The sequence below is a fragment of the Ostrinia nubilalis genome, chromosome 2, assembly GCF_963855985.1.
Source record: "Ostrinia nubilalis chromosome 2, ilOstNubi1.1, whole genome shotgun sequence".
In the NCBI taxonomy this organism is placed as follows: Eukaryota; Metazoa; Arthropoda; class Insecta; order Lepidoptera; family Crambidae; genus Ostrinia; species Ostrinia nubilalis.
Window position 1 is genome coordinate 13049684 of NC_087089.1, and position 27057 is coordinate 13076740.

At 38.8% G+C, this 27057-nt stretch overlaps 1 protein-coding gene across 1 annotated transcript; it reads left to right on the plus strand.

The window, feature by feature from the left end:
• Positions 1–1877: 1877 nt before the first annotated feature.
• On the plus strand, positions 1878–26817 carry LOC135084530 (transcription factor E2F2). The gene is made up of 10 exons (XM_063979301.1): positions 1878–2242; positions 2601–2806; positions 9213–9376; positions 9827–10023; positions 10585–10847; positions 12744–12849; positions 13780–13891; positions 20393–20553; positions 21377–21487; positions 25995–26817. Exons 2-10 carry the CDS (start codon positions 2603–2605, stop codon positions 26108–26110), a joined length of 1434 nt encoding a protein of 477 aa, XP_063835371.1. The 5' UTR covers positions 1878–2242; positions 2601–2602; the 3' UTR covers positions 26111–26817.
• Positions 26818–27057: the final 240 nt, after the last annotated feature.

A 27057-nucleotide genomic window follows, 5' to 3' on the forward strand; every position in this document is an offset into this window, starting at 1 on the left:
TTCTACAAGGATTTTATAACATAACGACAAACTTTTTAATTTCTTTTAAACATGTTTACTTACTTTTAGATATTAGCTACCCCTACCTACTAGCTACCCCTCGGAGATATTGCGAATAACTTTTAGAAATCTATCGACCTACTACCTAATTAATTATTAATTAGATATAAGACTTGTAGAAATCAAGACTCGGTAACCTTCTTGCTTTACTTATTTATAAACGAAAAATAAGGCTATTATGTCCTGCATGCGCGTATTAGCGAGGGGGCCGGGTGGGCTGTGCCCTCCCCAGAATGCCCTGAAAGTTGGTCTTCGAAGATGTAACATAACAACTAACTCTGGGGGACCAATCCTCGGCCATGGCAAGTCAAGCCAGGCAGGCCCCTCCGGAAAATTACCCTAGATATACCGCAATGCACAATGATGTCATGTGTCTGATCACTGCAGGGCAAAATTCTGACCCCAACGGTTTAAAAGTATAGGGTCGTATTCTTTACGAACTACTCGACTAATAACGTAGATTCAACCTAGATGCATAACTTCAGAGCGTTCGTCGCCTTGTGGAATAATGCATTTTATTATTTTACAGTGTAGTTTCGACATAAAACATTCCTATAATTTAAATTTAAAAACCTACATAGTACTCCTCTCTTACCTTACCTAGTCTTGGGTACCTTGGTACTATTACTTATTCTGTGTCTTTTATTTTTTATTATTAAAACACCATGTCCTAAGCCTAACCATATCCTAACATGTAAAGGTACTGCCTGTCTTGCTTCCAAATACATAATATAGGAGGAGCCTGTCTAAGTACTACCTACCTATATCTACATGTCCTGTCCGAGATTGGTACTAACAACTGTGTTAGGTTTAGGTATTAGATAGGTATTTATTATCCAGAAAATAAAACTTTCATCATAGCAACATAAGAAAGAACGTTTGCTTCTAATACGAGTTGAAGAACCGCAGCTCACCATGGTGTCGGCGATCGCAGAACACAAATTTTCCTTAGCTGATGGTTTCAGTGTAGCCGGGGAGCAAGCTTGGTGCATTGAAAAAACTCATGTTTAGTAGTGAATTGGAGCTAGCTGATGATTAAGAAAAAATCCTCCATTGCTGTTTCCGATTATGATTGGATTCAATAGTAAATAGTACGATGCGGTAAAGATATTATATTAAGAACTTTGACTACGTTGAAGACTCTGTACGTTGATAATGAAGAATTCGTACCTGCCTTTCCTGGATAATTTAATGAGATTATGCTCTTAAAAAATAAATAGTCGCCATAATTCTAACCAAGGAATAACCGATAAATTATGGTCCTTCGAATATTTGGAAATACATAAGTACTTAGGTAGGCTACCTTGACTGATCTTGATTGAGACCTCGTCATAGAGGAATAGCACGCTTCCTACTTAGCATGGATTCTATTTTTAAATTAAGTAGGTACCTACATCGGAGTAAATAAAATAACTTTCTATGCCTACATACACTAAAAAATAAATAAAATAGGCAGTTTACTGGTGGTAGGACGTTAGGTAAGTAAATGCAACTTAGTATGTATTACATTCGAAATTATTATGATTAAAAAACAATACCAGGAAGCCCAGCCTTTCCTTAATTAATAATTAATTGAGCACGTAATTAATTAAAGTACATAAAAATGTATCGAATTTGAAAAGAATGCGCGCTATTACTTTTATCTAAGCCGCTTGAAAAAGCAATGACGCCAAGAGGTTCTTATGCCCAAACCCAAACCGGTCGGCCAACGAAAATTCAAAAATTCGTTATATTTTTTATGGCTTCTTGAACGAGGGGCGGATTTGGATAGCGGCAGGCGGCAGGCGTCCGCTAGGGGTTGAACGCTGGGCCGCCGCTTCGCGCTTGCGCACGTAGTTCGCGCCACAGCTACGTCGCTTGCAAGCCAGATGTTCTGAAAAGCTTCCTGTCGCCGTTCCAATGCTCTGCATTTTATCTAATTAGTTAATGTAAAATGTGCACTAGGACAGTCTTATTATTTTCTTTTACTAGTGAAACATTTAGTGAATAAATTAACATGTGTATTGTATAAACTGTGTGTTGTAACTAAAATTTATCGAGCGTCTCAATGTCCACGAGTTCACTCGGGACCAACAAAGCGGCGGACATTTTATTTTGAGTACTCGATAATGTAGCGTTTGCGTCGAAAACATTAATGTCGTTTTATGGTTATAAATTCGCATATCGTTCGCTTACACCTTTCGTAAGTATTATATTCCTGTAACATTTATTTTATGCAGAATTTTTGTGTGTAAAAGATAGCTTGTGAAGCGGTTATGTCGTCGAGTTACCGCTAGATTGTGAATATTTTTGGGGAAAATGTCGTTGAAAAAGTGACGTAAGCATAGCTGGACAGCTGCAGGTTACGTTAGGGACCTTTATAATTGCATAAAGTTTATAATACGTGTTATCGACCCACACTGTTACGAAGGCTTTCCAACAGCGATTTCCGCGCGCACGGCGCCCCTAACCTCTTCACTAATTAAATTGTGATTCTAATGGTCACTGCTGTTCAAAAGGAATTGATTTTACTATTTCATGTTATTCGTATTGGTTATCAGCGATGCCGAGGGGGGTGAAGCGAGGGCCGGCGGAGGGCGAGGCAGAGGTGGTGGTGCGTGCTGGGGCGTCTCCATCGCATACCACGCTACTGGATGACAGCCCCAGTCAGCCTATCAGCTATCACCTGCTCGACCACGGCTATGGCGCCACTCCACAGCATCAGATCAGGCGTGAGGCGCCTTCCGCACCGCCGAAGACATCAGAGGTAAGTTTACATCACTATCTTAACAATTTTCCCTCGAGTAGAAGAGAATTTTAACAGCTGTCATCGAAGCACATCAAATACAGTTCACATGAAGGGCTTCAGACTACCTGTATTTGTCTGTGATTTCTGGAAGCAACATACTAATAAAATTCATTGGAAACAAGTCTCCAAGATTAAAAACATTGACGGGGAGAGTATGGGTATGTTAAACTTTTAATACAGCTTCATCCGAGATGTATTTGCAATCCCTTTAAAATATTTTTAATGTAGAGTTTAGCTACTTAATAAATAAAAAAGATTGTTTAAATTGGGAAACAGATTGGTGGAATCAATCATCTTTTAAAACAGTTTTAGTATGTTCCCGTTCTAATGGTTGTGATCATCATCTTACATGTGATAAATCAATGCTCAATGCTGTAAATAAATGCATTAATTATCATTTTACTTGATTTTGCTGTAGGTAGGTACCTACTAGGCCTTTTCTGTCTTATTATACTATTTTAAAATAAAATTTACTCGGATAAACCTGTAATAGTTATCACAATGCATTTTCCTGATGCAGAAAAAAGGGTGATTTTGAAAATATAACTACCCATGTAAAATATTGTCTTTACAATTACAACATAATATGTTATGTTCCAGAAATAAGATGAGCTAACTATTCCTAAAAGTAACAAATGATGAGAAGGAACTAGCAAGTTCCACCACCTAATAATAATAATTCCAACTAAAAAATAACTAAAAGCAGACTTGAGATATGGGATAGCTTAGCTGGTTTTAAAATTCATAAACTGGTTAGTCAGTTACCACATAAGGGCATCTATTTACAACATAATGGTCTTCACAAACCTACCTTTATGAAATTTTGCCATGAATCCTATTAGGCAGGTTATGATCCAGTAATGTAATGTGTTTTGTAACCTGTATTTTATGGGGAAAAAAATCAGGCTAAAAATTCATAGGGTTTGTTAGGGTCAACAACCTTTGCAGAAGTCATTGAACTTAACATTATTAAATGATGTCATGATTCCTCACATAATTTGGAGGATCAACATGTATTTTTTTATAGAACTTGTTACAATTTTGCAGATTAGTGTGTGTATGCCTGATAAAGATAAAATTAATTGTTAAATTCATTAATGAAAATGGGTTTTTTGATAGATAAGTAATATTCTTGCTGTGGTACTGAAAAGTATACAAAAGATTATTTTCTTTCATTTATCAGTGGCATAAACGAGTTCGTTATAACGTTGCAATGGGGTCTCTAAGTGCGTAGCAGAAGCCGCGTGTTCGGCACACGCCCCTCCGTTTTCGCGAAGGGTGGTGCGTGAGTGTTGGGGTCCCTTCTCCGAAATGTGCTAAAATCGATAAAATTCTGATTTCGCTGCCACGGCGTGACCATAGATGGCGTGCAAACTATAATCTTTCTGTTCTGTGTTCTAATTCAATATTATGAAATATCCAATAATATTGATTATTTCACTGAATATTTTCCTTGCTAATGCTATGTATAAATAATCGTAGGTACGGCCGTGAACTCGATATGATTTACTCTTGTGATAATTGAATACTGAAATAATTTTATTGTATTTCAATTTATCTAATTGAGACTAGCATCTGCCTTCAGTTCCGCTCGCCTTAATTCTCCAGTTCTTGATCAAATTCGCGGGTGTATTAATTCAGCTTTTATTTTCGAATGGTTATTCGCATTTTATTTGTAATCAAATGATTAGGAGTCTGACCGCAAATCGATGCACTTCATGACAATAATCGTCTACAAAGAATAAAACATCTCTCCCTTACTTTATTTAAACTATAGTTTTTAATAAGATAGCTCTTTTTATTTGATTGTCATGATACAAGCTACATACAGGAGCGATAATGTAATCTGATTTTTCCTTATGCACTAAACATTGTAGCATTTTATTGAATCGTGACATTGTTGTAGTTAGGTCTTAAATACAGGTAGATTCGTGATTTGGTAGCAGTTTTAGTCATCAATATGATGATGATCATGATTCTGCCGGATGGTCGTAAGAAAAGTAAAAAATGGTATCACAGTCGTGTCTATTAAAACATCACCTGTTTTACTTGCCGACTAGATTTTGGTCTACTTCGGTTTTCGTGGAATGTAGGTTTTCTGGAACACATGCAGGAATTTACAAGTGTTCTTGCTAGCATAAAATAACCGACAAGCAACCACATATCTACATGTGCTTGTAGTTTGTCGAGTGGCGTTCACCCGGCTGCGGGTGGCGACATGTGGCTGGCTTCCACACCGTGGGGTCACGTGGCCAGGTACATTTCCTGTCCACACACTTGCATTGCACATTTTTCTCCCATTGTCCTACAGCTAACGACGGTTAGCAAAACCCTAATAATACCCATTAAAAGCCAAGACTCGTCCTAATCTACGGTTGATTTAATTTGCATCATGAATAGGATCGAAAAAATAACCCATTGTACCATTTACTCTTGTTATTCTATGCCTACGATCCCTTCGATCACACGCAGGGCCAGATTGATTATGTTAATGTCGCCTTGCAGTTTGTTGGCGTAAGGGATATCTGCGATGTTTTATCAACTTGTGTGTCAAATTTAAAGGAACATCTGCTCTGATTTACTCAACGCCCGGGGTTACACATGCGCACAAAGACGCGCGGGTCCCACAACCCGGCAAATTAACAATAGTGAGGTAGTTCACTATTAATAATAATAACAGAATTTGAGATAAGAAATTGCCATTCTTTTGCCAAAGGTCCCTTCCGAGAGTTCGGCTGCTTTTGTGTTGATTCTAATTTATGTCATGTATTGTTGGTACCGGGTTCCCTCCCCACACACTTCCTTTGGGGGCTTTGCCCCGCGTTGGATGTCGAAATTGAATTTGTTGCATCGGCTTATTGAAAATGCCTCGTGCATCTCTGTCTCGTGCTCCAGATCGATTTTAAAATATAGTTTTCTGGTCCAGTGTTTTTATTGTTTTTCCATGTTATTGTCGGAGTGTTTGTGGTGCCATGGGTTAACAAATTTTGTGATTTCACCGCGGGTGCAGCAGAGGAGCGATGACTTTCCTTGTGTTGAGAGTGAGTGGTTAATTTTATCGCACACCACAGTGGGTACATTGCAGCTGATAGAACTATTTTAAAAACACCTCCTCGTGTGTTATTTTTGTCATTTACGTGGAAACAGGTGATATGCTAATGTCATGTTCCTATATTTTTTAGAAGCTCACTCGTTTCGTATGAGAGAAAATAGGCGCATAATTAATTAAATTGCGTCACTAAAGTGGACTATCAAATGCGTCAATTAGGTATCTACTTGTCACATTATATTCTGTGATAAATTATCTGAAATATTTTGTGTTGTGCTATCCGCCCTATGCTGATAGTTAAGTGATCCATTATTGATAGATAGTGTAGGTAGTAGTACCTATTTTTAATTATTGTTACATCACTAAAAATTACACATAGTCATCTGTTCTCGTAGATTCCAGTTTTGGTAAAAAATCCAAGATCTATAAGAAGGAATGATTGTTATGTTTGAATCAGGGTTTTTTTGTACATAAGGATGCCAAGGCATTCGTTTATGTCGGTCCAACCCCGAACAGGTAAACAACCCTATCAATTTCGTTTCATAGAATTTCATTCTGTGGCTACCTGGTCCAGATATTTCGGCCTGTCGATTCAAATAGCCTTTTGTTTTTATCATTCACGTATTTGATTATTATAGCACTCCATCGGATTGTCTTTTCTTTCACATTAGTTCTAATGAATACATTAATTAATTTATAACGTTGGGAAATGTAGACGTTAATAATACACTCGACGTCAAATAAATCGCACCTCCCGCGACAAGCATTTTCAAACGTATGCATCCCCACTTCCCACTAATATTGGTACCATTTAAAAGCCTAGTTCTAACCTTCATTTCATTAAAGGAAAGGTTTTTACCCCAAAAATGTGTCTTTAGAAGGATCCAGAGTCACTTCTTCAAAAAATAGGTAGTTACGCTAGAGCCAACTTTTATGGCTATAAAACTGTTAAGTTGGGTTTAATTGCTATCCATCTGTTAAAGAGGACACGTGAAATCATTATTTGGTTTTATAATCATAAAAATTGGTCTCATTGATCCCATAGGTGGGCCCAAAGTGAGGTATTGTTTCAAGTCACATTTATGGTATATGTTAATCATTTATTAAGAAATTAAATGTGTTTTTCTTTAAGGATATTTATTGGGCTTTCAAATAACACCAATATTGTTGGGGTACCATGATTGTTTCAGAAGAAAATCGTTAAAGTTCGCGTCGCGGAAGGTGCGGTTTATTTGATGTTGAGTATATATTTATAATTGGTAGTTTAATTGAGCAGACATTACGAAAGCACCATGACGTTCGTGTGTACACTTATTTATGATTCATTCAAATGGTGATGGCTACATAATATCCATTACCACGCATAACCGAACACAGGGATAATTTTACAGGGTTTGCCACATAAGCCCTTTATCTTATTTTTTTAATTCAATTATAAAATCTAATAAGTATCCAACTTCATGCTTTGACGATCGTATAAACCATAAGACCTCAAACTTTTGGTGCCGTGAACTACCGTGCTTTTCGGTTTTGGGTTAAATTAATTACATTGCCGATACTGCAGGTCATGTTCCTAATTAAAAGAGGCGAGATAATTTAATGTTAACGTATTCCTGGACTCCACAAATATTTTTCGCGTTAATATTGAGTAAGATCCTTGTAAGATCGATATAGACCACTTTGAGAATCACCCGGTTCTTAGCCAAGGCATATCGGTTGTTAAGGATTTAACTTTAATTGGCAATTTATCAGATAGTAATTAAGAAGGTGAGCAATAACTCAGGTTAATATTTAACATAGATTTCTCTTGCTCTTGACTACCTAATGGCACCGAAGGGACCAGTGGAGCGGGAAATGGCGGTCATCACGTAGAAATGTGTGCGCTAGCTTTGTCGCTGTGTTCACAGTTGATCGTCTTTGTTTGCGTGTGTGATAATTTTTTTAAATGTGTTTTTATGGGACAGTGAATGCGCTCGTTCGTCGTAAAATCAATGTTAGGAGTAAACACAAAACTACGCAGTTAACTTAAAACGTAATATGGTGTGACTGAAACTGCAATATGAAATAGAACAATCAAAATCAGGAAAGTTTGAGACGTCGCTATATTTTTTTGTAGTTTTCTGATACATGCGTAAAACGTTATTGTAAAAGCCAAGCCGACAGGCCACGCCTATTTCCTGTTCTATCTGACATTAATAGGAATGATACGAAGTTCTCTCCAAATATGTAGCTGGTTTTGGGTTACAGTTGGTTTTTCTTTACATTTGTATCCAAGATCTAAGAAATTTATCGGAAACTAAAAAGACTTCGAATTCTGAGCGCTTTTGTGACTTAACCGAAAGGTTTATTTGACTTCTATTGAATATAAAGCATCATTATGCTGACTGTTGCCGTCCTCGCCGCTGTAATCCTTAGTTACAGAGACAGTATTACAAAATCCACTTTGTGGTTTGTACCGCAGCTAAAAGGTTTTGACTGGTTTAATGCGTCGATATACATGCTATAATGACATGTAGTCTTAAGCTTACAGGTTTATTTCATCAATTTGTAATCAAAACTTTAAGTAATATTTTGAACTGACCTGGGCATAGGTTTCTTGAACCAGACACAAAGCCAATTAGGAATTCTCTCCCCCCAAAAATTAACGATTCAAAATCAAAATTTTCTTTATTTGTTTAGACTAATTAAATTAGTTCTTGCAAATCGTCAAATGCTCTTAAGGAGCCTATACATGTCTCATTCTTTTTTTGCCCTACCAGCGCTTCGAGACAAACATTTGGCAAGTGCTGAGAAGAAGCGCCGCAACAAACTCAGTCACCACTGTCTGCCGGTTTAAAAATATAAAAAAGTAGGAAGTTACAATACATTCAGAAGCAAGTTACTTATACTTTTAAGCAGAGTGCTGTAGTTCGTTCGTGGAGGTACCAGGGCGGTTTAATATCATCTTACTGTAAAACAGTTACCCCTTATTGATAAAAGTTACACCCTAGTTGAACTCTGGCTTAAATTGTCATTTAGTATGGAAATGTCATACCCTAGGTGTAATTTTTTATTAATAAGGGGGTTATTAAGATATAGCCTGTGCCTAACTTATAGGTATTCTACTATAGGCATCCTAAATTCAGAAAATATCTATGTGGCAAACATTGCGTCGGGTTGTTATTTAAATCCCCAACGGCTTACTTAGCAGTAGCCCTTTTGGCACAGTTTTATCTTTTTTCATGTACTTGTTTGTGCCAAATATCATTAATGAGACGTATGGCGCGATTGTGTAATTAAATTTAATGTTTTATAGGTATTTTTTGGTTTGTCCAGGCGGTGAAAAGAAGACTGAACCTGAGCGAGAGTAGTTCAGGCAGCCAGGGCCACGTGGTGCCCATGAAGGCGGACTTCAAGACGCCCAAACAGAAACGCGTCAAAGTGCTCACCCCCTACAGCCGACCGTCCAGTTCTATGAAAAAGTACACCGAACGTTCCAGGTACATTTCTTGAAAACAAGGTAATTTTTTAAGCCATTGTCTTCTTGAGTTGTTTGAAACGAAAAAGTTATTGTTTGATCCCCTGTCTGGTTATGTCTGGCCGAAGTATGTTTGGAGCCGAAAGTCGTTGATAACTGGTTGGGTTGTAAATACAGACTTGCAGACTATGGGAATAGTACGGGCTGAGTGTCGCTTTCACTGCAAACCTTTGTACGGCGCCTGCTTATCTTTGTTGTCAAAGCGTAGCGTGCCCTATTTATTCATAAGTGGCACTGATACGAGTTACCGAAAAAGGCCAACCGTTACTTTTTTACATTTGACGTCTACTTGAGAAATCTTTCGGTAGCCGCATGACCTCATCAGTTGAGATACAGAATCAAACTTATTTGAACAAATACATATTGTTACGGACTTTGTCGTTTTATCTCAACTCAGAATTCCTTGTTCCAGGTTTGACACATCATTAGGTTTACTCACGAAAAAATTCGTCGCTCTTCTGAAGTCGTCACCCAACGGGGTTCTCGATTTGAACGTAGCGGCGGAACGCTTATCGGTCCAAAAACGTCGTATTTACGATATCACTAATGTTTTAGAGGGTATAGGTATATTAGAGAAGAGATCAAAAAACAACATACAATGGAAATATGGTGAGTGTCATTGATATTACGTTAATTATCTTTTATCTTTGATGATGTAATCATCTTTTATTTGATTTGTTTTTGTTTACAATTTATGTTTGTGGATGGTTTTTGTTTGAATTCTTGGCTAACGAACAACTCGACTCTGAGAACTGATAATGATGATGAAGTTTTATAGCAAACATAGTTAAGCTTACATACTTAAATCTAATGACTTTCCCCTGGGACAAACTTGGCCTTTATGGGTTCTTATTGGCGGTCAAACTGTGTATCCTACACAAGAGTGACTACAAAACGTGATGGCCGGCGCCACAGATTTGGTATAGTGGCTCCAAGTTAGTCTTTTAAATAGTCTTGGCCAGATATTGGACATAAACGCAACAATGTGTCCAACACTTTATTGTACCAATTGTTTGTTGTACATGAAAAAAGGCAAGAGGAGTGAAGAGGTTAGTTATTGGGGTCAATGTGTGGCCGCATACCTTGGCCATTAAATTCGTAGCTAAGTTTGTACCCAAGTCATTAGCCAATGTGTGGCGCCGGCATGAAGTATACGGGGTGTTGTATCAGGTGTGGGCGGCGGTTCCGCGGCGGGCGCGGGCGTGGAGGCCGACGAGTCGCGTGCGAGGCGACTCCGACGCGAGGTCCGCACGCTCGCCGCGCGGGAAGCGCGCGTCACGCGAGCGGTGCAGCTCGCCGAGACTGCGCTCAGCTGCCTTTCGGGCGAGCATGGAGCCCTAGCTTACATCACGTACGCGGATCTGCGCTCGATACGGGACTTCAGGAACCAAACCGTGATACCCATCAAGGCCCCCCCAGATACCAGGCTCAGTGTGAGTACAGTCTTGTTCGCACTAGTCGAGTGTAGGTGAGCACGGAGCCCTAGCCTAGCCTTCATCACGTACGCGGACCTGCGCTCGATACGGGACTTCAGGAACCAAACCGTGATACCCATCAAGGCCCCCCCAGATACCAGGCTCAGTGTGAGTACAGTCTTGTTCGCACTAGTCGAGTAACTTAGACACTTATTCGAGTGTAGGCGAGTACGGAGCCTACATCACGTACACGGATCTGCGCTCAATACGGGATTTCAGGAACCAAACCGTGATACCCATCAAGGCCCCCCCAGATACCAGGCTCAGTGTGAGTAGTCTTGTTCGCACTAGTCGAGTGTAAGTGAGCACGCCGCGCTCGTCTACATAGCATACGCGGGTTGCGGTCTACACTTCAGGAACCAAACCGTGATATGATACCCATCAAGGCCCCCCCAGATACCAGGCTCAGTGTGAGTACAGTCTTGTTCGCACTAGTCGAGTAATTTAGTCGAGTGTAGGCGAGCACGGTGCCCTAGCCTACATCACGTACGCGCATCTGCGCTCAATACGGGACTTCAGGAACCAAACCGTGATACCCATCAAGACCCTCCCAGATACCAGGCTCAGTGTGAGTAATCTTGTTCGCATTCGCACTAGTCGAGTAATTTAGTCGAGTGTAGGCGAGCACGGTGCCCTAGCCTACATCACGTACGCGGACCTCCGCTTGATACGGGACTACGGGACGGGACTATAGCAACCAAACTGTGATACCCATCAAGGCCCCCCCCCCCAGATACCAGGCTCAGTGTGAGTACAGTCTTGTTCGTACTTGTCGAGTAATTTAGTCGAGTGTAGGCGAGCACGGTGCCCTAGCCTACATCACGTACGCGGATCTGCGCTCAATACGGGACTTCAGGAACCAAACCGTGATAAGGCCAAGGCCCCCCCAGATACTCAGTGTGAGTACCATTGCTGAGTGTAGGTTTAGCTTAGATTGGCAGTAGGTTGACATACACTAAGCAGGCCTCCCACTCGGCGTGGACGATCTGGTGAAGGTACAGGTTTCCCCAATCCGTGGAAGAGGTCTTTGTCCAGCATTGGACTGAATTCGGTTCAAACAAACGAACATTGAATAGCCCACGACCACTAGCTACGTTTCCCGGCGGGTCCCTGTTTTGTGCGGGCTCACGTCAATTACTAATAGATAAACTTCATTATTATCCGATATTAGCCAAATCGGGCTCTTCTGCCTGGGATTACTCAATACTCAATCGTTTATTGCATAACCACATTAGAATTCACATTAGGTATTTTTTTATTGCACTGGGAATGTTATGAACTTGAAAGAATATCAAGAAAAAATACTTTCGATAAGAACATGGCTTTTATTGGGATACTTTACGAAGTCTACTGTTTAGCGAAATATTTGTTTTTGGGATTTATTTCTGTACATGAATACATTAAATAATTATCCGCATGGGCACTGGTTCGTTTTGGGTACCGACGCTACCGCTGTACGCATGCGCTCGCCACCACGCTACCTGTTTACACGTTCGGTTGTAATGATTCTTAGTTTGTTTTCAATAAGTTTGGGTTTCTCACTTTCAAGTAATGAAAGATTGTCATGTGTAAGAGGTAAAATATTGGTCAAAAGTGACTAAATATTTTTGATTTTGATTCAGCAATACTTTAAAAATTGTTTGTGGAAATTCATTGGGAATAAAAAAACACTTAACCAAAGTACGTCTACTGCTGAACAAAGGCCTCCCCCAGGGATTTCCACAATGACAGGTCTTGCGCTGCCCGCTTCCAGATGTTTCCCGCGACCTTATAGTCGGTCCATCGAAGGGTCCGTCATAAATTCGCTGTAAATAATATGGCAGATTGATAACTGTATGTTTTATTTGTCCTCAGGTACCTCACCCAGATGAGAAAGGCTACATGATCCACCTGAAGTCGATGTCGGGTGAGATCGAAGTGTTCCTCTGCCCCAAAGAGCGGCCAGCGTCCCCTTCGCCTTGTGAGTGTGATATCTTGATCCATTTTTTTTTTTCAGAAATGTTGGCTTACACTTTAAGAGTCTTTCAGTGACTTGGCCCACTTTTAACTTGGTCCACGGGCCAAGTCGATGCAAGAATTTTTAAATATTTTTTCTTCCATCAACTGGGCCCACTCTAAGATTCAGTAGATTTGTGTTGACTTGGTGTATAATTTATTAATAAAAACTTTGAAGGTGGGCCCAGTTGCTGGAAGAAAAAATATTTAAAAAATTCATACCAGCAACTTGGCCTATAGACCAAGCTAAAAGTGGGCCAAATCACTGGTGGACTCCACTATAATTACATAGATAGACCAAAACCTTCCACCTCTACGAATTCTTTCTTCTAAGATATCATTAATCACAATTAACGATAGTATTTAATGAATACATTCAGTGTTTTCCAATTCTTGTGCTAGATCCTCATCTAACTTGGCCGTTAGACTAAAGTGGGCCAATGCGATGATAATAACATTCATAACCCACTGCAATTAATAACTTTGAAACATGTTCAGAGCTGTTTTGAAACTTTAGCGTTCCAACTAAAATAGAGAAAACACGGGTCTCAAAGCGACATTTTTATATGAGTTACATAATGTACTCACGGCTTGATGTTTCGGCTGCTATGTTGCAGCCGTGGTCACAAGCAGACTGCTTGTTTGTGTACATAATATGTATCTCATATAACCGTGTTTTATCTATTTTATGTTCAGAGCTGATTTTGCATGTTAATCAAGATGTAAACATTTTTGGTACTTCTAAAAGTCTACAATATTTTTCGATAATATACAAAACGTAAAATTTCACGTTGAGGGCGTAGTAGATAAAATAGGTCAGCAGATATCGTGTTAGTGCACGATAACATTGTGTAGTATTCGCGTAGGTAATTATAACTGTAAGTTTGTATTTCAGCGTCCGGGCTGCTACCATCGGACCCCTTACTCGAGGACAATAAAGCGCTGCTGGCGCCTCTTATAGCGCATCTACAGTCGCTGCCTAACAACACAGTTACCGCTAGCTTTACGTAAGTACTTCTTATTTGTTTTCTTTTTCTGTGCCTTTTTCCATTTTATTTGGAGTCGGCTCTCTTCGTCTTAAGAGCCATTTTACATTTTCGTGCGAATTTCTAAGATTTTGGAAGCATGAATTACTATCTTAAGCAACACCCAGAGATTATTTAATAACTGCGAAAGATAGGTCAATCCTTGGTGTTGACCATTAATGAAACGGATTTACTAAAACTCTTTTGCTTAATTCACAGTGCCCCATCTCCCACAACCATTTTACGGAAAAATTGCCGCAGACTCATTTTCAAAGTCCTGTATCTATTATTTATGCTCATATAATAAGCTTAAAAATATATAGTAATCATCGGACATATATTCTTGTAGTCCATTAATGAAATAGATTCTTGAATTTCATTACCATTATTGAGTAAAATCTAAAAATAATTTGGCAAATTTGAAGATTAACGTCACATTTTGATCGTGGTTTTTGGTTTAAAAACACAGCAATAACTGCAATAAAAGTATCCCAAAATAAAGAATATTCATTGTAGAATTGATTTCTACAGTTATTGTTTAAATATTAGTAACCACTTTGTCAAAATATTGATGTGAATATCAGTATAAATTACAATACGCAAGCCGACATCGATTAGTATGGCGCGAGCGCCCGTCAAGGCAGGACCTGTGTCATTTTTCCCGCCGTGACGTTTACGTGCGTTCGTGTCGTGAAGCGGTGATTTGTACGGCGACCAAATGCATTTGATACTATGCCGAGAGGCTGTTTCGAGTCGGCCGGCCGAGCAGAAATTGAAATGATGAATTTTAATTTCTTTGACGGATCTGGGTGTAACTATGTATAATATGTAGGTACCATGTATTTAATTTAATAAATAAATTATAAAAAAGTATATCCATTATGCTAGCACCTTAACACAAGCATATTGGTTGCCTACTTTTGGACTAGATGGCGCTGTGAAATTGTCCAAAGATTTGTTTATTTATTTATCCGCTTTGAGTTTTGTTTCGTGAAGAAGAAAAAGAAGCGTTTTGTTTCGAGAGGGAAGCTTTGTTGTTAAATCTATAGTAATAAAAGAGGAAAGATTTAATTGTTTGTTTGTTTGTTTGGAGGCAATAGGCTCCGAAAAAAAATTCTTTCACGATTTAGAATCCTAATTTTTTTCTATGTAGGCTATAAAATATTTTCAAAAACTTTAGTCCAAAATCTTTGATAAAATTCGACGTTTAATAAATAAATTAGATAACATATTATTAATACTTTTTTTTTCAGTACGATTTTAGTACTTGTTTTTCAGAAATTCTACGATTTAACTAAACTTCTTAAGTGTTTATATTTTATGCATAATTTATTAACTTCTAAAATATACATAATTATATCCTATTGATAGATGACGTGCTTCGTATTTTATTAAAATTATTACCTGACTAGGTTAAAAAGGTGTGGAATGTTATTTTGGAGATAACTTGGTTCCATAGAAATATAGAGAGATGCTAAGTAATGCGCTGAGTTCGAAACTCAGTGTCGTATTAGAAATTCACACACACAAAGAAATCAAATTATGTGCTCATTATCCACTGCGGTATCAGTATTCAACGTTCGAATAATCTTTAGTACTATGCAAGCAATATAAACAGTTTACATAATGACGTCGCTACTGTCATCATTGCTTTCACAAGCAATATGTTCCAATTTGTCCCTTGTCACATTTCCCTTTAGTTTCTGTGATCAGTAGGCCTAAGATGCGCGCCGTTTGTTGATGTTTCTAAGTTGATATCAATGAAATATTCCTTAGTACTTTTGATTTAAATTATTTTTTTTATTTTGACACGTGTTTGAAAAATCAAGGTCAGATAACAATAAAATAACAAGTGAAAACGTAACATTGCATTGCAACTCGCAATTTCGCAATATTGATGAGGAGATTCCATTGGAAAGTCTGTATTCATTCCTAGGATTCCCCTAACACCATCAAATTCAAGAGAATTCAAGAGAGTGCAGTTTCCCATCTCATGCTTATGGACCACGGTTTAAAATAGTGTGGTTGCATAGAGCCTGCAACGTGCAACCGCGTGCGCAGCTGCTCATACTAATTTTCGATACAAAAGTAAGTGTTGGCGCCCTCACGAGTTTTAGCGGAGTTCTATATGGTAGCGTAGCGGTAGACTTAATAGAAATCTATGCTTCTCCGACGACCAGTTGTATGTGGGATACTCCAGAGTATGCGCACACAATAGCCTGGTGATTTTAGCACCTGAAGGAAAAACAAAAAAACATTGTTTACAAAGAAATCTGCGGCAGGTGTAGTGTTTTAATTTTGTTTTAGAAAGATCTCATAATTTTGTAAGTATTCAAATATTTAAACATAATAATTTGTAGATTTTATATCAAAAAATATAATCATTTAACAAAATTAATTTTCTTAGAATATTTTAATTCTATTAGAACCAATTTCCACTTCATCGCAGAAGAAGTCGCGGGCAAAAAGCTAGTATGAAATATGTAGTATTGCCCGCGGCTTCACCCGCTTGAAATTTAGTTTGTCACAGATCGTCATAAATTATAGCCTATACATTGTTATTCTGGTCGACGCCAGAGATAGATGAGCGTCGCTGTCGCTGGCGACAGGGTCTTCTGGTTCAGGGTTCATGGCGTAGGTCTCAGTCAAAATGAAATCCACTCGTAGAAATTAATAAACTCAGTGTATTCACGAAAATGATTACACACAGCACTAGAGTCGTATCGGAACTGAGTGAACCAAAGGTCTTGCGATAGGAACGTCCGACCCGAGTGATAGTTGAACACAGACTGCCTAGTACTGCTGTACTGTACTGTAAAGTTTCATCAAAATCTGTTCAGTAGTTTTTGCGTGAAAGTGTAACAAACACCCAGACATCCACACAAACTTTCGTATTTATAATATTAGTAAGACTAGTAAGAAGTAAGATAGTAAGATGAATTATTTTAGTTATTTGTTTACTTATAATAATATTTATTTATTTATTTCTTAGCTCTGTCTGATAATGGATCTGGAGGAGATGCAATGGCCATCTCCGTAACAAAACAATAGAACCCTATGGAGTTTGGGCTTGTGTGATTCGCCTTGACGAATAGTTCATATCCAGGGTCCGATGATGGAGCTGTAAGGGGGCAGATTTTTTTTTCACTATGTGACTGTCTTTATTTTGTACTTAATATATATTTTACATATTATTATACCTATTCGTGTTTCATTATTCGTATCCAGGGTCCGATGATGGAGCTGTAAGGGGGCAGATTTTTTTTTCACTATGTGACTGTCTTTATTTTGTACTTAATATATATTTTACATATTATACCTATTCGTGTTTCATTATGAATCGAAATATAAAAGACTTAATAAACTCTATTAAAAATTTAAATTAATTTATCAAGTTTGAATACCTCATTCTACCTTAAAATTAATAACTTATATCAAGTCTTAATACGGTCACGGCTCAAGATTTTTTTGTCCATTTCAGCGTTCTTTTTACTCTTTTGACGTTGCGTTGACAGCTTTTACCTAAATTCGCGCGGAATATTTTTGTGAAATGGCTCTTAAGGCGCCAAGGCTGCTTGGGAATGTCCTAGTAACAACAGTCCTGAACTCCTGAGTAACACTGTGACTTTTTTCCCAACAAAGCAGTGTTGCACGTTACGGTGTGACTGGTTGGGAACAAGCTAATGTACTGTTTTTGATTTGGTTAAAATTTTTATACTCACCATTCCACTAATCCGCATTAGGCCCAATCCACTTCATTGATGGGGTGTGGCTTTATAGTGGGACATGGTCAGACTTTATCTATCTACCTGTCCCACTTTCTACTGATGAACATTCTAATATTTGCTTTTTGAAATTAGTTTGTTACGGGTTCCTATCATTACTGGTCAGATTTCATTTAACACATTGAACGCCAACGCGGTCAATGTTGTCCGACACTGCACTTTCCTACCAGGCCAAGTAAAAATTTCAATTTTTTTCAATTTTCGTCGATTGTTTTTTTTTGTTAAATCGTTACATTATAAACATAAATAAAGGATTTTGTTAACATATAGTTGTTTTTGAGTCTCTACATCGAATTATTAAGCGTCGGACATCATTGACCCCCATGGCCCCAGCGAGCGAAAATTCGAAAATCCGTTCCGTAGGGCCGCGCGGTCATGTTGTCGACCATCCCCGCTCGCATCAAAAAAAAAAAAGGAGAACAACCAAAAAATAAAGAGTTATACATTGGTAGGTTTTTGATATATTATATTCCGCATAAATAGGAATATTATAAGGTATAAAATGAGAACCGAAACTAGCAGGATAAGTCTTAAATAGTGATTAAAAATAATAATAAATAAATCGATGATACCATAAAAGGAACGCTAAAAGTGATTTTTTTCAAATTGTTTTAATTAAAAAAGGTTTAAATTTTATTTTAAAAATTGAATTTATCAATAATTCGTATAAAAGTTGTCCAAAACTGAGCCGTCCCAGCTATGGCATTGTCAGGAAGGCGCTACTATCAATACTGAACTATTAGTTCCCATTTTTGCCTCGTTGGACAGCCATATAATTATGAAATTTACAGGAAGGTGCTACTAACAACTGGGTTATAAATCCAATTTTTGCGACTTGACGTTTTAGAAATTGTTTGACTGTATTTTGAATTTTTCATCCATCACTGTAGTGTCACTTTCGATCGGTTCTTTTTTCAAAACAATATTGAATTGTCAGTATATCTACAAATAATATTTAAAAATATACTTAAAATTTAAAATAATTATAATGACATAGTTGATTTAACATGCCAATAATTTGACCTACATGAATAATAAAAAAAGTTCTAGAATAGAGTATCGATAAGAGAAAATTTTTTTTTTCATACATTAAACAAATCTATTTTTCTCGACAATCTTGCTAGGTGTAAGCATCTAATAAGTACAATAATTTATGCCACTAATAAGGTTTTAAATGGCATAAGTTTTGTAGCTGTACAAAGAACTTAGTGCCTGTACCAACCCTTCATACAAAGTGGTTGTTCAACAATGAAAGTGATTTTTTTTTATTGTTCTGCATATTATAAATTATATAAAATAAGTAAACGATATGTTTTAATTAATAAACCGTTATTATCTTGCTAAAAAGTTGATACATTTGCAAAAATGCATTGTATAATTACCATGTTTCATTGCGCTACCGTTATCCACATTTTTTTTTCTAAGTCCGAGCTTTACTTGAGAACCAAGTGACGTACACTAATCTTGGGAGCCGCGCGGGTCAGCTTATATGAGAATTATTGAAGAAATGCTGTCCATCGGCTCAATACAGAGGTTTGAACATAGGTCTGACTCGCGGTCATCATTGTCCGACGCGGCCCGAACGGAAAGTTAAAGTGTCGCCCATCATTGTCCCCCATGGCCCGAACGGAACAGTGCCATTTTTAGGCTGGCAGCGAAGGTGTTAAGGCGCAGCTATATCTTGTATAGCTAAGAGCTGCACTGCAGCGACTGTTATGTATTCCACAAAACTTCGCCTGAACTTTTGGTTAGCAAGCTAATGACTTTCGTTTACATAAAGTTAGTCATTCATTTATTGGACTAATCAGGTGCTCATGAATGACAACATCTACCGAAATAATGCTGCAGTTACTGAACGGCACTCATTAGCCACAATAGTGGCTTTTTCTCTTTCGGAGAGTTTTTCTGCTTTCCTGTCTAGTCATTCTCGCTAAGTTTCTACTCAAGCTGAGGGGGGAAGAAACGTATTAAAAACTAAATGCTATTGGATAATGCCTATAACATTTCTCCTCTCATCTCGTTTCCGCCTTGGTGGAAAACGAGCCCTCATTAGAGAGGGAATTTTATCGTATTGATTGGGCTATCGCAGGGGTCGGCAACCTTTTGAGTCGGAAGAGCCAAAAATAACTATTTACAAAATTTCAAGTTTTTAAAGAGCCACAATTTTTTTTCTTGCCAACAATAAATTGCCTCTATACTTTCATAAAGTTTGTTTATAAAAAAAAGTAAACTATTTATTCATAAGAAAAATATCTATTTATTCATATATACGAGTAAGTAGTGTTTTTCACAACAAATAATCACATGATAATGAATAAGATAAAAAAGAAAACAATTAAACATTTACTTACTTACAACACTTAACTTGTAGGAACTTCAACAACAAACAATTGAGCAAACTGCTGCGGTGAAAAGCGAGTATAAGTAGCTGAGAGATAGAAGTAATGCCTAAACCTCGTTAATCGTTTCAGAACATTTTTTTTTATAAAATAAATAATGTTTGCGAATGGAACTAAAGAGCCGCAGGTTGCCGACCCCTGGGCTATCGTATTTGCCCTCACCAGTTGGAACCACTAGAGGTCCTATCACTTGTCACTGATGCACAAAATCGATAGCCCTCATTGTATTTGTTTCTTCTTATTCGTTTCGTTTCGGTCGTGGTCACATTGAGGCGTTATTGTTATATGTTCGTTTACAGGACACCAATAAAGCGCGAGCCGCCGGACGAGGAGGCCAGCGGGCCGTCGCGGCTGTCGACGCCGTGCGTCACCGACCCCACGCTGTCGCTGCTGCCGCGCACGCCGGCGCGCACGCCGCCGCCGCTGCACGCGCTGCACACGCCGCTCACCACGCCCGACAGTGAGTAACGTTGCAATACAGGGTGGAATTATGTAATGCCACCTGGAGGAAAAGTACTCTTAATACTCTAGATAGAAAATTTTACTGAAAGAAAACATTCCTTTATTTTTGAAAAGAAAGAGAACTGCATTCAAAGATTTCCGATTTTTTTTCGAAAATTCTCTACCATACCATACAATTTTCTGTACATAATTAAAATAATTTAAGATTTCATGGTTTTCCTTTCATTTGATTTATCAAGTTAGTTAGAGAGATTTCATCCTGATACTTAACCCTAACGATCGATGCAATAAAAATACAGGGTGTAATTTTTAACAGATTTTAGTTGCTTCGAATTCCGGGTGTGGTAAGCAATTTTTTGGAAATATTTGAATGCAGTTCTATTTCTTTTCAAAAATAAAGGAATGTTTTCTTTCAGTAAAATTTTCTATCTACAATATTGAGAGTACTTTCCCTACAGGTGGCATTACAAAATTCCACCCTGTATATCACCTGACTTACTTGACTTAAGGTCCTATGTCCCCTAGAAGGGCCAGACGGCGTCCACAACAGTCCTCCATCGCGTTCGGTCTTGAGCTTCCCGTTTGATCTCGCTCCAAGTCTTGCCGATTTGCTTCGCCTCGTGTGCTACAGTGCGCCGCCAAGTTTGCTTGGGTGACCACGTTTGCGTTTTCCTTGGGGTTTCCAATCCAGATGTGACCGGGGTCCAATAACTCAACATCTCCAGCCAGAAGTGAAACTATTTTTATCCGACTGCGCCAGAAGGAGGGTTATTTTTTTTTGCTATCCTATCGTAGCTTATTATTTATTTTGTTGCCAACAGACGGCACGGCGAGAGGTCGGCTGCGGAACGCGTTGATAGCGGACAGCGACGACTTCGCGCCCATCATGGGCGGCGGACGCTTCCAACTGCAGACCGAAGATCAGGAATCAGGTACTAGACCACACTACTTTGTTATGACTAGGTTTGACGTAGACCGTCTCATTCGAATTTCGTCACGAATTCAAAAATGGTCATTTGGATTCGAATGCGAATGGGACCATTTTTGAATTTACGGAGACGGTCTACGTCAAAACTATCAATATTAATTTATCACAGGGGTTATTTATAGACAAAGTCGTGCTTTTTTAGCATTAGCGATTAGAGAGACATAATATACTACACGTCACCAAAATAATTTCAACTTTCCATTCAACTTAACACTTAAGCCTCTCAGTGGAGCAGATAAGCTTCTGATATGCACCAATGGCTGATCGCCAATGCCAAAATCAGCACAGTTGTTATTTCCTATTGCCATTTCACTAATTAGATATTTATAAAAATAATATCTAAGCTGTAGAAACGGAACTTTTGCGCCAGACAAGTAAAATGTATTTGGTTACAACCATGAGTCATCACGTTAACTCCAGTCGTGCGCGGGCGCCTTCCGTTCCGTCCATGTTGCGGTTCATTTAATAATTTTGCCACCATTTAAAATTAAATGTATGTGTACGTACATACAAGTAAGGCCTAGAACAGACGGTGAAACGCAACTGCAACGAAACTGCAACTGCTAGTTACTTTTGAGTTGCATCTAAGTTTCTGCCATAGCGTCCGTTGAGAGACCACACATAACGCGACCAGTTTGAAACTTTCAGTTTCATTCATCAGAATCATCACAAAGTTAAAGTTTCGTTGCAGTTGCGTTTCACCGTCTGTTCTGGGCCTAACGTATTGATATTGTGTCAAATGTTGAAAAATGAAGTGATATTTTTTATTTTTGGATTATGTCAGAAATTGTGCAAGTTGGTATTGGAAAAGGAAGATGGAGGATTGCGCGTTTCGTAGCTAGCACTCAGCCTGTGACTTGTGTTGGAATCACATCACAGTCAGAGTTCTAGCTGCGCGACGCGACGGGATCAGCGACAGAAGATTCAGCAAGTCTTGACATTTTGTATATTGTGTACATTATTCTATATTCTACTATACGAGGCGCGTTCTGAAAATATAGCGTAGAATGTGCACATTTGACTGTTGAAAACATGGATTGAACGAAATCAATCTCGCATTATTTTGATAGTTCTATCTAATGTAAAACAACAGCCAAATTATTCATGAAATGTGAAAGTGAAATGTGTTTGACTTGAAGTATGAAAACATTGAAAATTGTTTTAAATAGGTATTTCAGAACACGTCGCGTATCAACTGAATTTATTCGCATGCTTTTGTCTGTCACTATCACTTAGCACCGTCATCTCATTTTCATGAAATAGCTTTATGACTGACTACCACTAACATGTCTGTGATTTTCAGTGTGTCTGTAAGGGTGGACGCACACCGAGAGTTGTAACGCGAATACTTGGCATATTTATTTTTTAAATTAGTTGTCAAATCAGCAACTTTTATTAGGATGCGTCCCAACACTCGGTGTGCGTTTGCTCTGACAAGTGTCTAACGGGATGAATGTTACGCCCATCATTCACATCTGGTGATATTTTAATATTGCACAAATTTTCCTTGTACATACATTCTTATAATTAATATGTCGTGAGATATAAGTGATATCAAATATCTAATTTCATGAGGGTTATGGACAAAACTTTAACGCACACACTTAAGTGATTGTGATGCGGATTTCGGCACGCGTGCGGATCTGCGATCGCATCTATCAGATCGATCGCAGCGGTCATCCGCAATGTACGTAAGTAACATTATCGGGAAGGCATGCCAAGGGATTTTTAAGTGACGTATAATAATGTACCTTTCTAGTTGTAACGCACCGGTGGCAATTGTAATGAAGGTTGCCGCTTTGGTATTCCTAAGCATACCGTGGCTTGTCAAACCCATTAACATCAATTTCAACCGTAGCGTCGAAACTGTAAGGTAAATTATTATTCGTCACCTAAAAATCCCTTGCCGTTCTGTCCTGATAATGTGCGCAGTCCCTTAAGCCTGCGTTTCCACCAGAAATGTGCCACCAGCGAGGGATTTGATTGTAATCCCTCGCTACCCATCGCACATCTGGTGGAGACGCAGCCTAATAAAACCAACCTTAAGAGTAGGCGCACACCGTTGATTTTTAGTTGGCCGATAGTTGTGCCCGATTTTAATTTGTACGAAGAATCGGCCAAATCGAATCGGCGTAGTGTGCGCACTCCCATACTGATCAACTGCCCGACTAAATTATCGGCCGACGAAAAATCACGGTGTGCGCCTACTCTAAGTCCTTGACCTCACGGTGCACTTTCATCAACTCGTGGGCGGCGGCGGCGGATCACTGGTGTGGGCGGGCGGGCGCCGCGAGCTGGGCCCCGTGCGGCTCCAGTGCCTCGTGTAGCACCATGGGATTCAGCTCACGGCGGCCGCCATTAACAGCAAACCATCTACTAATACACGGCGCGGCTCTCATCTCTAACTCGCGTGCAACTAACTGTCAGTGTCAGTGCTGTATCCATCAGACTAATTGTAGCGTAAGATTTGAGGGGTTGCCGACTTATCTGTGCATGGGAGAAGTTATTACTTAAGATTTCTTTCATCATTTATTTTATAAGATTCTTTTTAGTACAGTCAGCGTCAAATTGTTCGTGACACCCAGAGACCGTACAAACAAATACGACTGTAACAAATACGTGTTGCGAACTTTTTGGATACTTTTACTATTTGACGCTGACTGCACATCACGTGCATTCCACAGATAAGTTGGCAATTCTGTAACACCCTGTTAATGTCCCCCATCGCGGCAGTTTTGATGTGTGAATAAGAATTGTGACCTTTCCTGTAAATATTTACATTTTCTATTAAAATTAAGTCGCCACAACGGAAGTAACATAGCTTTGAGTGTCGTTTTTATTAATTCAGTGTATCTTAAAAAATGATATGCTTGAGAAGATTTTTTCCTTTACGTCAGACTAAGTAATATTGACGTGAAGTACTAACGAATTCCACTAAAAACATAACTGTAAATAATGGGTCAAGGCAGCTACCAAACACGGGATATTTGGGTTCGCCTGTTAAAGAATTTTATTGTTATCCTAAAGTGTTGGATGTTTGTCCCGTTTCTGCCAGGATGTACTATTCTTTTACGAATTTTTGGATGCCCAGTTTGAATACCTAAGTCACTTGAGTGAGTAGTTTTTACAGCTGTTTCCCAAACAATTCCTATTTATCCTGGCAGAAGCGAATTAACATAATACCTCATATCTAATTTTGATATACTTTCGGCTAGTAGCACACCATCGCCCCGTAAAACAGCGCAACCCTTCAATATATGTACGTTTAAGTGGTATAAGGCGAAATATCGCCTCGTTGCTAACTATATGAATGCCAAAACCATGATGTGGGTGATAATTCGTTTCCCAGTCATGGTTTCACTTGGAGCTGTGCTACCGGCGTAACTGTATCAAAATCTTGTGATTTCTACAATGTAAACAGTATGTTTCAGTTATTCAGTGTATACTACATTTTTGGCCATTGTTTCTGTTGTTTCTATGACCAGAGATTTTAAATACAGACGATGGCACATTATTTAATATTTTTGTGTAAAAGTACAGAGTAAAGTGTTAATTCGTCTATACCTGCGACAGTTATTTACAAAATAGCATCTATTACAATCACCTATGATGTCACAGTATTTAGCTTGATGGGCTGTCGTCTGTAAATAAACTGAAGTCTCGTTTAGAAGGCTGTCTAAAAACACACTTAAGACTGAGCAATTCAGTATATGACCGGCCTTTTGAATATCTGACTTCATTAATAAACCCTTGTACGTTTTATATGATGTATTTTATGACTTGAACTAAATTTGTTGTGATATATTGTGACGTCTTTTGCCTTCGCTTTGCCTGTAAAATCTCGCATACTCAAAAGTCTCGCATTATCTGTTTGTATAGTAAAACTTCAGTGTTGTACAGATTTGGCTAGTATTTGTCGGTGGGGGACGTCATTCTCATTATTGTAAGTGGAATTAGGCACTGACAGCTAATACAGGAGTGGCAGTTGACTGCGCGTGAGCAGACATATTGATGACACTTGTGTTGATTTTCATTTCGCTGCTGTCAGTGTGTAATAACACAAGTGAAAGTTGTAATTTTTAAGTGAATTAAATGTTATAGTACTCCCAAACTATGTGAGAAATGTCTGTTGTATTAATTTCAAGGGCTTGTTATTTCAAGATAGTGTTGTAAAAATACGATATTTGACTGTCGATCGTATCGATTAGTATCTAACCAATCTAACCATCCATTGTTATTAGTTCTGTCGATAGTATGATTTGATACTATCAGTAGACAATAAATTTTAGTTATGCCCAATGAATATAGCTTTAGCCTGTGTTGCACCACCTCATTTTAACCGGTATTTTTTGTACGGAGACAGACTTTTGACGTTTGTCAAAGTTAAGCTAAGATGGTGCAACCCAGCCTCAGACACTCGAGTGATTTTGACGGTGACTGTCGCTTTCCAGAAGCGCTGGAGCTTGAGCCGTTCCTCGCGCTGGAGCCGCCTATGTCGGCCACCGACTACGGCTTCTGCCTCGACCACGACGAGGGCCTGTCGGAGCTGTTCGACTTCCAGTTCTAGGCCACGCCCACCCCACGACGGTGCGACTGTTTTGTTACTCTGCCGCCGGAATACTGACAGACTCGTTACAATCGATGTCGATAAAAAATCAAGAACATCTCTATCAGTTCCAAACTGTTAGTAGACCTTATTGGGTTAGGTTTTATGAAGTTGCACATAACGAAGCCCTGACAATATTCCGGCGGCGACTCGTTGTTGTCGGCTGTTGAAAGAGTTCCTTCACCCAAACTACCGATGAAACATTTGAAATAATTGTTAAACGTTTACGTTACAATGTTGAACGCTGACTTATCTCGTTGAAAATTCAAGAGTGAAGTTTTTGATACTGGTTGATGGTTGAAGCAATTTATCAACCGCGCAAGCCGTTGGCGGCCTGAAATTTTATGTTGTGCCTGGCATGTCCCTTGTCCACGTATTACACAAGATTTGTGCTTTGTACCCATTAATATTAGTAACCGATTAACCTCTTTGTTTAGTGTGAGTATTCGTCCGTGAGTCTCTAGGATGCTGTCCGAATCCTCTGTTAGCCTAGGTGCGCACGGGTGACTGTCACCGTGACAGTATGTGTTTCTTTTTCTCTTCATAAAGGTGGAAAAGGGACAGCTATACTGTCACGGCGACAAAAATCACCCGTGCGTGTCTAGCCTAAGTTTCAATAGACCCTTTATGTCAGTAATAGTAAGTTTCATTAGTCGGTGATTATGATCGAGCCTTAATGCCATTTTAGTGTTTCCTATTCCACAATTTTTAACAAATTTGACGGCTCCTAGTGCACAGTAATGCAAATAGGGTACTTTGCATGACGGAAATGTAACGTATCTGTCTGGGAAAACTGGGAATATACCACATCAAAGATAATCGTCTCTTTCACAGTGAGGTAGGAATTTATGGTGATGGTTCATAGAAAATACATTACTTACTTTCTACTTTTACCTATTGACGTCCGT

What these genes read in the sequence shown, in the direction of transcription:
- LOC135084530 (XM_063979301.1), top strand. Translation starts at nt 2,603, where the DNA reads ATGCCGAGGGGGGTGAAGCGAGGGCCGGCGGAGGGCGAGGCAGAGGTG. An exon ending in CACCGCCGAAGACATCAGAG is followed by an intron (nt 2,807 to 9,212) that starts GTAAGTTTACAT and finishes TGGTTTGTCCAG; the next exon opens with GCGGTGAAAAGAAGACTGAA. An exon ending in CAACATACAATGGAAATATG is followed by an intron (nt 10,024 to 10,584) that starts GTGAGTGTCATT and finishes GTGTTGTATCAG; the next exon opens with GTGTGGGCGGCGGTTCCGCG.